This window comes from Mixophyes fleayi, chromosome 4 (genome assembly GCF_038048845.1).
Source record: "Mixophyes fleayi isolate aMixFle1 chromosome 4, aMixFle1.hap1, whole genome shotgun sequence".
In the NCBI taxonomy this organism is placed as follows: Eukaryota; Metazoa; Chordata; class Amphibia; order Anura; family Limnodynastidae; genus Mixophyes; species Mixophyes fleayi.
Window position 1 is genome coordinate 100,041,281 of NC_134405.1, and position 10,287 is coordinate 100,051,567.

Genomic DNA, 10,287 nt, shown 5'->3' on the forward strand with positions numbered 1-10,287 from the left:
CCCAAGAGTTTAAGATTGTGGGGAAAAAAGTGACTGTCATCATCATCATTTATTTATATAGTGCCAGCAAATTCCATAGCGCTGTACAATTGGGACAAACACAGTAATAGACAATACTGGGTAATACAAACAGACAGTCCTGAGAATACTAAGATACATGGGAGCTGTAAGAATGTAATACCTCATTCTCCAAGTTATTTGTGAAGTTATTTGTGGTAATAAAAATATTGATTACTTACTTTTGCTGATCTACATAAGGTTGCAGCTGTGAACCAGGCTCTGTTTATTTGTAGTGTCTGCAACAGAGTTTGCTGCTCATGTGGTGGCTGTTGCCAGAGCATTGTGAGGTAGCTTCTGGTGATTGTGACATCATGTGTGACATAGATAGGGCATGTGAACTTTAGTCATAGTGGATTTCCTTATGAAAAACCATAGCATACCAAGGTGAGGATAAATGACAGTATTATATATATTATCCTAAGGTTATTTTAAGATTTTTTTCAACAAATTTCAGAGTACTATTAGATTTAGTTGCATACATAACAGCTTGAATGCAAAACTACCTGCTCTGCTTCCTGACCCTATCCTTGCTTGTTGGAGATCCCTATCAGACCACAGTGACACATGTCAGTCCATTACCATAACATGTGGATTTATTTTGAAAAGAAATTAATAAAAAGACGTTCACACATGGTGGGTATACCCTTGTTAACAAGCACTAAAAGTGGATGAGTATTATTAATGAGCAATTTATTCCATTTCCAGGTGTCACTTTCTTGGCTGCTTGACACTATTTGCCTTTCTCTTCCTTTTCTCAATACTCTTACCCTAAGTGGTAAATGTCAAATGAAACAGAGCTAAGTAATGCTGAGAGATAAGTAAATTGGCAAATGGTTATATTAAACCCCTTTAACAATAATTGTATCTTCATTTTCCGAAGTCTTGATTACATAGCCAAACTAATTTTCAACAGTTACTTAGACTGGATATCACATCTATATACATATCTCAATCCCAGAAATGACAGAAAATAGTACTTTAACTCACCAAACTCATTTAAACTGAATTGAATAGGTGCTAAAGTGTTTGTGGTAATATCATTACCTACCTCACATTAAACTGACTAGCTGATGACACTAACATTTGCCAAAGCCACTGATAGGCTTAAAAGTTTTCATGTGCTCTGCGAGTCTATTCTCCTGGCCACCCAAACAATTTTCAAATGATTTCATGCTAGCACTTTCTTTATAACAGCATCAGGCCAGTCTTGTACTCTACATACTGAATGGTCCTACTGTGTCCGATGGTATCATAAGGCTAATACTTGTATTCAGGGTTATTGGTAGCACTTTGTAGTGTCATTCTGACATTGTGGGCTTTGTACGGCAATAATGTGCTCAATGTTGTGGCTACTGATTGGACTATGGAACTAATGCTAGCACTAATGTGTCAATGGGGGGGACATGGATAGACTATATAATATGTAGGAAATAGTACATAGACATTTAGACATCAAGAAAATAAAGCATTGTTCAAATCAAATGTCTCCTGTGTCTCTTTATGCTCTTTGTATGCATTATGCATGGATTTGCCCTATTGCCATGTTATTTGCTGCCGTCAGATTTTTTTCAACTCCTAAGAGTGAGAAGCTATTTTCACTGGAGATTTGACAGAAAATGATACGGCAAAGCATGCAGCGATAGAGGCCGGCCGTATGTAATACATATACAGTGTTTAACAGGAGACAGAGCAGATATATGAAAATAAGGTAAGCCTTAGATACTTTATTACAGACAGTGCATCTAATGCATTGGGGAGGCTAGGCAGGACCAGTTTTCCAATAACAAAAGTGACCCTTTGGCTCTAATAGAGTTAAATGAAAAAGTGGATATATATTTTAAGTTAATAGAATGTAGTTCAGTAATGATTATGGATTGTATATATCTATGTATATAAATGACGTCTACTGACTTTAGTCCATAAGTAAATTGCCTTTGTAGCAACCTGTTTACTTTTAGTAAAATTGTTTACAGTTTAACTTTATCTGATTAAAATGTGATGACATTTGGTCATTCTAGGCGCACACAAGCGCCTGGCCGAGTAGAATCCCACCAATGTATTTATTAGCACAAACTTCACAAATATGTCACTTGCGAACCCCATTGTCACCTGGCTTTCCAAGTACTACCTTAGTAACATTTATAACAATTAATTGCAATAAATTGGCAGGTTCTATTGAATGAACGGAAAGTAGGCAGTTCTTTGGCCTGCACTATTGCACCTTGTATACAAGGGTTAGTGATATGCAACGGTCACCATGAACATGAAACAGCATTGAGACAAATGGTAAAATGTATCCATAGTGAGTCATAAACCCAAGTTTAAACTATGTACACGAGTGGGAACAACATCACTAAAAAGGATGTGTTTCTGCTTCTACTGCTCCTCTCGCCCTTATATGATACTGGACATCCTGTTAAATTTGCATTTCTAAAAACCATTTCAATGTTCATTTATTTCTCACTCCAAATACAAATGACATTCACAATAACCTTAACCTTTCTCAACACGGATTCTAATCGTGTAGGTTTCAGGATTTGCCTGTTTGAAAATATGACAGTTAATTTATATATAATAAATTAGCTAAACCACTAATTACCCATGTTGTGCTCAAATAGGGATATGTTAACCACCCTCGATTCACAAACAATTGGCTTAGAATAAAAGTATAAATATATCTGCTACAGTACTACACAGACCAAGCTTTTTGTAAGCAACCTCGTTTATAATGACATTTTTTTGTAGTCTATACTTTTAGAAACCAGGCTGTTTATTACACTCATGTACACATATAACCTTAATAAAGATGCAGAGTTTACCAGTTAATAATGTAATTGCAGACATTGAGATGTAATGGCATAATGACCGTTTAAATATGCTGAAGAAATTCATGTCCACAATCGGTATTTAAACGTACGCCTATAAATTAAAAATACATCCTGTGTATTTTATATTTTCTTGTTTACTTGTGTTGTTAATATGTTTAATGGTGATAAGAATGCAGCAACTTGGTGAACTGTATAGGCATGTACCTGTGAGTAGATCTTGCATTGTATCTAAGCATTCACAAATGAAAGTAACATTCCTATTTCAAATATATCTACATGCTGACTGTCAGGTGAAAGAAGGCAACAATTATTAAGCTAATCCCTGTATAAAATAGGATGAAAGAAGTCAATAGATAATACACTTTGTAAGTTACCAATTCTATTAGACATATAAATTGCACTGATTTTGTAATACACACCCTTTGTCAGCTGTTTTCTGTAAGCTTATCCTTATGGGAATGTTGCTGCATTTAGCATACATTGTTTATTACCAATATATTATGATGTTTTCCTGGAAAGTCTTCTCAGTCAGCATAAACAGTGCTACTGGGTACTGCTAGCCCTGTAAGGAATGATTATGGTGAACACCTTGTAATATTTGTAATGAGTTATCCCACTAGAGGAAGTAAAGGGTATGTATTCGGTTGTTGGAGCATCTAACAGAGCAGTTATATACCATATAACTTTCCAGTGCTTACTCAATCTCAACTCTGCATGCACAGATGTCCCAGCAGACTTCTTATGAAAGAATACTTTACAAAAGAGAGCATGTCTTTATTTTTTTTTTATCTTAACCATTGTGCAAACAGAAAGACTAACAGAACAAAACAATATACAGAACAGATGCTGTACATCATTTTACCAGCGTAAAAATCATTGTCACTCAAATCCTCTCCCGAGTTGTTGCGTTAGTGTTCAGCCCTGTCGCTTCTGCAGATTGTCTTTTGGATCTTTGTTTTATAAACACTTTAGAAGGAAGAAGTTGCAAACAGCTCCTCTAGGGCAGTTACATAATTTTCCAATCCTGGAAGCCTTCCTGACTGCACATTGCTCCCCTACATCACACTGGAAAACAAGGGGTGAAATAAGCAACACACATGAACATTTGTATGTATAAGTTATTGGCTATAAAAGCATAAGTCACTGCAAGATTATATAATTTCATCTCAAAATGTCCTCTGTGTCATACTGTATGTTTGAACTGGTGCTTTCCCCGTGGCTGTGAAATTATATTTGTTTTTATCTTGAGAGCTCATACAAAGTAATGGAAACAATGGTAAATAGAAATAAAAATAACATGTATGAATAGTTCGTGTTACTGGCAACCTGTGTCCTAAATGTCATTGGTCTGATACAATAATAATATGTGTTCTTCTTTTAAGTAATACAAGTTTGCTCTCAATACCATAGGACACTTAGCTAAATTCTCTTGCATATAGTAAGGTCAAATAAAACCATACTAAAAGTGCAGCAACCACCTAAGCCATATCACATTTCCCCAAGTAAAATATAGCATTGAGCACAAGAAAAGGAGCTATTATTTTAAATATATATAAATATGTATATTTTTGCAGAAGAACCAGTAAATAGAAGTATGCATTACACTGAGATATGTTCAATAGCCTCAGCTAACTTACCACAGGGACTTGTCCGAATTTCTTTTCCCAGGAGGGTACGCGTTTACTCTGCAACTTCTCCAAGACTTCCTGCAGAGCCCCGAGCTATAAAATACACACATTAATTGGCATTGACCTGTGCTTGAAAAAAAAAAAAAGCTCCAAGCTAAACCCTATAACGCAAGCTGAAGCAACCTTTAGCAATCCTTCATTGGTGGAACTACAAGTCTCAGCATTCTTTTGCCACAAGTTGCCTACTTCGGCTATAGGGAATAAACTTATATTTACAAATTGCTTGGAAAAAAATAAAATCACTCACCAACTCTTTCTCACTAGAAGGAACAGCGTCTTTGGGGTAAAAGTCCCGGAGTGCCCTGGTCTCTAGGTCTGAGCTGTCCTCCTGTCCATATACCGAACTAATGATAATGAAGAGCAAACAGCTGCCCAGCGTAAGGACGCGTAATCTGGAGCTCTCCATGGTCCTGGATCCCAGCAGTGGACTGTCACTTGGCGCTAGAAGTCAATGTCAGGGGACAGTCGTGTTGTCTTTCTGAAGACGGCAAAGCTCTCTATTTATCTCATCCACTGGGATGCATGTTGTTATTTTATTTGATGAACTCCTCCCATCGTGACGACAATGAGAAGCGTGGGGTAGAAAGCAGCTTCTTATACTGGGTGATTCTTTGTTCAGCAATCAATCAAACCTCCTCAGGCTATGCTGACATGGCACAGAGGGCATGGAAGACTTATGTTTCCTCTCCGATACGTCAAACCAATTTAATACTACTGTGCTAACTTTGTCAAATGACAAATCGCATATCTCAGCCTGTTTAGATAATTCTCATACTCTAACTACACTTCACATGTGGACAGTCTAAAGTATAAACGGATATATATCATCGTTAGGATGTCAATATAAACACAAATTATTTGTTTAGAAATTAGCCATTTAAATGCAACCTCATATTTTAGTCTCATAATAGAAGAGATAGTACTATTCAACATCACTTTGGCACTTCAACTGTTGTGAAACTACAAGTCCCAGTCTGCTTTGTCCACCAGACTATAATAATTCCACACAAATCTAAAAACAATAGTTTTGGGAGAGGTTCATTAAAATAAACAATTGTATTTTATCTTGTTTTGTACCTGGATCTGGCAATTCCCGATACAATGAACACATATATTGGAAGTTCACAAACAACATTGACAACATCCCTGCCTGTTTGAATCTGGCAAGCAGTAGAAGAATAGAGGGTTGGAGTGCTGAACATTCTACATCAAATTTAAGTATAACTTTATCTTATCTCTATGATACATTTTGGGGGAATTCTTCTTGAATGAGCTGGTTTGCTCCAAAATACACATTTTATTATTGATATATATGTAGTACTGTTTAATGCATCAAAAATACATGTTTCTTTTTCTTTTTCTATTTTTAATGCATTGTTCCTAGACTACATACTGCCCAATTGCATTTGAGATATATGTTTTTAATGCTAGTAAAAAAAATAATAATCTAAAGTGTACATGTACAACATGCATTTTATACTTGCGTTTTTACCAGTATTTTAGAGTGGATTGTATAGCTTAAAATGCATTGACAGGTATCATAAAAGGGCTGCAATGCATCACAGGTAAAAAGGCAACAAGGTTTTGGCCCTTTCTGTTGTGCTAGAATTAGGTTTTTATAAACAGCCAAATGAAGAGGATCTGATTCATTAAGGAATGTAAATGTAAATATGTGTTATATTTTGTGTAAAAGTGCTCTCTGCATGTCCAGAACAAGACAAAACAGTGAACGCAGCAACATCCAATTTGTCTTCGTGTTCAAAGGACACTTACTTCAGTCTATGATTTCTTGGATGGAACGGGGACGGGAATGGGCCTATGCACATAGTTAATGTGCAGTAAGGGAGTGCCAAGCTCGAGCACATGCAGCAACATCCGATTGAAGCTTTGGGCATCTCAAAGATACATGTTTTTCTGTCATATCTCTTGCATCAGTTACAGTGCAGGTGAAAGTGGCGATTAATAGTGATGACGGTCATGTATGAATGCTAAAACATGTGTTTGCCATCAGGAGCAACTGTAAAAATGCATTTTATGTACAGTAGACATTAATAACATCATGATACATGTATTTAATTGGAAAAAAAATGGGAACACTTTATTTAATTATTTTTTTCATTAATGACTATATTATTAACAAGTGACAATCATTGAATACTTTTATTTTTCTTTTAGGAATTTATATTCATCATATGTATAGGACGCATCTTGAAGTGTATTGTGTCTGACAAAACAGAGCGCGCCTAGACCCGTATTCAACAAGTGACTTTTCTTCAGATCCACTCTTTGTTGAATACGGGCTTGCATATGCCTGAATTAAGTGCATTTGTAAAAAAAAAAAACAGCACATTACGTTAGTTTTGCGTGCTTTAATGAATCAGGGCTTCATTTTTCTCCTGCATTTGAGCTACTGCAGAAATGTAGTGATGTCATTGTGGTATCACCAGGGATATTGCAGGAAGGACTGGCCATATTAGAACATGGGAGACAATACAGGTCTCCCATGTACATCTGCATTGATAGATGATAGATTGTTTGTTGCAGTAAAGAAAATCTTACATTGCTGAGGTGCTGAATAACACAAAACTATCCATGATCATTGATCTAATTTTATTTCCAAATAAACATATAGACAGAAAGTTACATATAGGGGGAGATTCAATTCTAAAAATATCCAGGCGAGATGTCTTTGGAACGGCAGCGATAGATCTCGTGCAGAATTTTTTTCACAGCAATATCCCTCACTTTTGCTCGCGCCCCGTAGAGAGGCATGCAAATATGAGCGGATATGTTTACCTTTAAACGGTAAAATTGCTAATGGGTGTATTCATACAATTGGGGGCATGACTATGCATCATTGGGCGTGGTCAGGCCACCCTCCTACAGCAAAAAAACTTGCATTGTTGTGTACACAATTGAACGGTCACCAAAAATTGGGATTGTCCTACTAGAATTGCAGTATTTCACACACTCTGCTGCTCTCTCCTACCTGTTCTTCTCACTTTCACCACCTGTGGCTGCAGGTTTCTTTAGTTGCGGCTTCTCTGGATCCTGGAATGTTGGGGGCCCTATTTGGAAAAGAAAATGGGTACATTTAGAAAATTACTGCCAGCCCGGCGTTAAATCAATACCACCCATGATTAATAATTAGGCCTTCCTCCAGCCCCAACATTAAAATAATAATAATCACATTTAATAAATAAACCTATTTCCCTCCCTACAAACAGCCCCAGCAATACATTAATAGTATTTACATATCAGAAATATACCTATTTCCCGCAACCATCACTGCCATTAAATAATTCATAGGCACATTTAATAAAGAGACCTCATTCTCCCCAAACTCACCCCCACATTCAGTAGCCCCCAAACCACCCCATCTTAAATTAATAGTCCCCACTATTGTGCCTCTCTCCCCTCCCCATTTTCCTCATACTGTACCTCTCTCTCCCCCTTTTTCCTCATACTGTGCCTCTCTTCCCCCTTTTTCCTCATACTGTGCCTCTCTTCCCCCTTTTTCCTCATACTGTGCCTCTCTTCCCCCTTTTTCCTCATACTGTGGCTCTCCCCCTTTTTCCTACTACTTTGCCTTTCTCCCCCCTTTTTTTTCTCATACTGTGCCTCTCACCCTTTTTTCTCATACTGTGCGTCTCTCCCCCCCTTTTTCCTTACTGTGCCTCTCCCCCCTTTTTCCTTACTGTGCCTTTCTCCCCCCCCTTTTTCCTCATGCTGTGCCTCTCTCTCCCCTTTTTCCTCATACTGTGCCTTTCTCTCCCCCCCCTTTTCCCTCATACTGTGCCTCTCCCCCCCTCCTTTTTCCTCATAGTGTGCTTTTCAGCTTCCCTTCCTTCTTTTACTTACCTTTCAGTTAGCTTCTTTCTTTTCTTCTCTTCTGTCTTCTCCCTTCTTGCTTCTTTCTTGGTCCTCTCTGCGCTGCTCCTCACTGAATGTGAGCGTGACTTGATTACATCACGCCCGACATTCAGTGTAAACAAAGCAGAGAGGAGGGACGCCGGTGCCGCGATCACTTGAGTATATCTATTTTTTTATTTTTTTTTACTACTCTGCTCACCGAACCAATAAAATGGCTGAGCCCCGAATACCACACATGATCCAGATGACTCATATTAACCCATTAAGGAGGATTGCAACATTTCAACTACAGAAAATACGTGTCTAATATCAGATACATAATTAAATATATTAGTTAATTATTTAGAGGAGGGGGAAACAGGTATATATATTTATTGAAAATAATTATTAAACAACTACTTCCAGGGGTAAATGTATCAAAGTGTGATTTTGCAAATACAGCGAGTTGTGTTTTTGTCAAAATCACCAAAATTTCCAAAATTGATAGATCAAAGTCCCAACTGTTTGCCACTCTATCTATACAAAACTCAAATGTATGACGCTGCGATTTAGCAAACTCTCCTGAGTTTGCTTTAAAACATGCCAGATACAACATGCTGCATTCTAGCAGCGTGTTCAGTAAACACATCACTGTTACACTGCCCTGCTATAGAGCCGGAGGTCCCGGCAGCTGTCAAAACTGATAAAAATAAATAAAAGTGGAAAAAAAAAAGTGTGGGGTCCCCCTCTATTCACTAGTAACCATAGTGCCCTAGGTCTATTTATAGTGTTAGGGGATTTTCCCATGCTGTCGTTGGAAACCCCTAATACTATAAATAGACTTAGCGCATGAACTAAGTTTATTGGGTATCGGAGCTTATACACTGTAGAAGCTGTTTGCGGCGGCTCTCCTCTTTTTTATTTTTTTCAAGCAAGCATGTTCCGGAGTGGATATTACAAATCTGGAGCCCTCCTGGCTGAAGAGAAAAAGACTTCAAGCAACAAGGGGGCCCTCCTAGCCAAGAAGAAATGAAGACTTCACTCAACAAGGGGGGCTTTTTGCCCAAGAAGAAGAAAAGACATTACAAGCAGGACTTTGGGACTTACAAATCATTTTTGGACATTTCAAGCCGGACTTTGGGAATTACAAATTTATTTTGGACTTGTTCAAGCCAGACTATTGGATACAAATTTATTTGGGACCGATTTACAGCCATTTTAGGATTAAAAGCTGCTGACAACAGATGAAAACATCAGTGGTGAGTATATGGGGATTTATTATTTTTAACAACAATATGTGGTATAAATGAGGGTGTTTAGTGTCTTTATTGGAGTTTTATTTTTTTATTAAATGTATGTGGTTTTAATGAGGGTGTGGTGGTTTATTTCACATTTTCTTTTGTGGAACTACAGGTCCCAGTCAGCTGTGGGTGCCAGGGCATGTTGGCACTTGTGGTTTCTCTAAGTGCCAACATGCCCTGGCTGCCATGGGTATGCTGGTGCTTGTAGTTATACAAGTATCAGCATACCCACACTGTTTATGGCCCCCTGGCTGGCTGGGACTTGTAGTTCCACAAAACAAAATGGTGTCCGTTTTTGTTTTTACACTTTTACCACCGTTTATTACCCTACACTCATCGCCCAGGGGTGTAGGAAGAGCCCTAGGCTTTTAGCACTGGGCTGGTTGTCCCTAAAGGGGGGCCGCTTGTTTTTTTGGAGAACCCCACTCCCTTGCAAAAGTTTTCCCTGATTTTCACGTAACCAGCAGTAGGCTGGCAGCACTATGGTTAATAGTGAATAGAGGGGGGACAACATGCTTTTTTTTTAAAAATTTGATCTTTTTTTGACAGCTGCCGGGA

The 10,287-nt window shown here is 37.9% G+C and overlaps 1 protein-coding gene across 1 annotated transcript; it reads right to left on the reverse strand.

Annotated features, from left to right (window-relative positions):
* Nucleotides 1-3,647: 3,647 nt before the first annotated feature.
* LOC142149922 (cocaine- and amphetamine-regulated transcript protein-like) lies at nucleotides 3,648-5,082 on the reverse strand. Its single transcript, XM_075205201.1, has 3 exons — nucleotides 4,824-5,082; nucleotides 4,526-4,609; nucleotides 3,648-3,953 (listed from the first exon to the last, which is right to left on the reverse strand). Exons 1-3 carry the CDS (start codon nucleotides 4,980-4,982, stop codon nucleotides 3,846-3,848), a joined length of 351 nt encoding a protein of 116 aa, XP_075061302.1. The 5' UTR covers nucleotides 4,983-5,082; the 3' UTR covers nucleotides 3,648-3,845.
* Nucleotides 5,083-10,287: the final 5,205 nt, after the last annotated feature.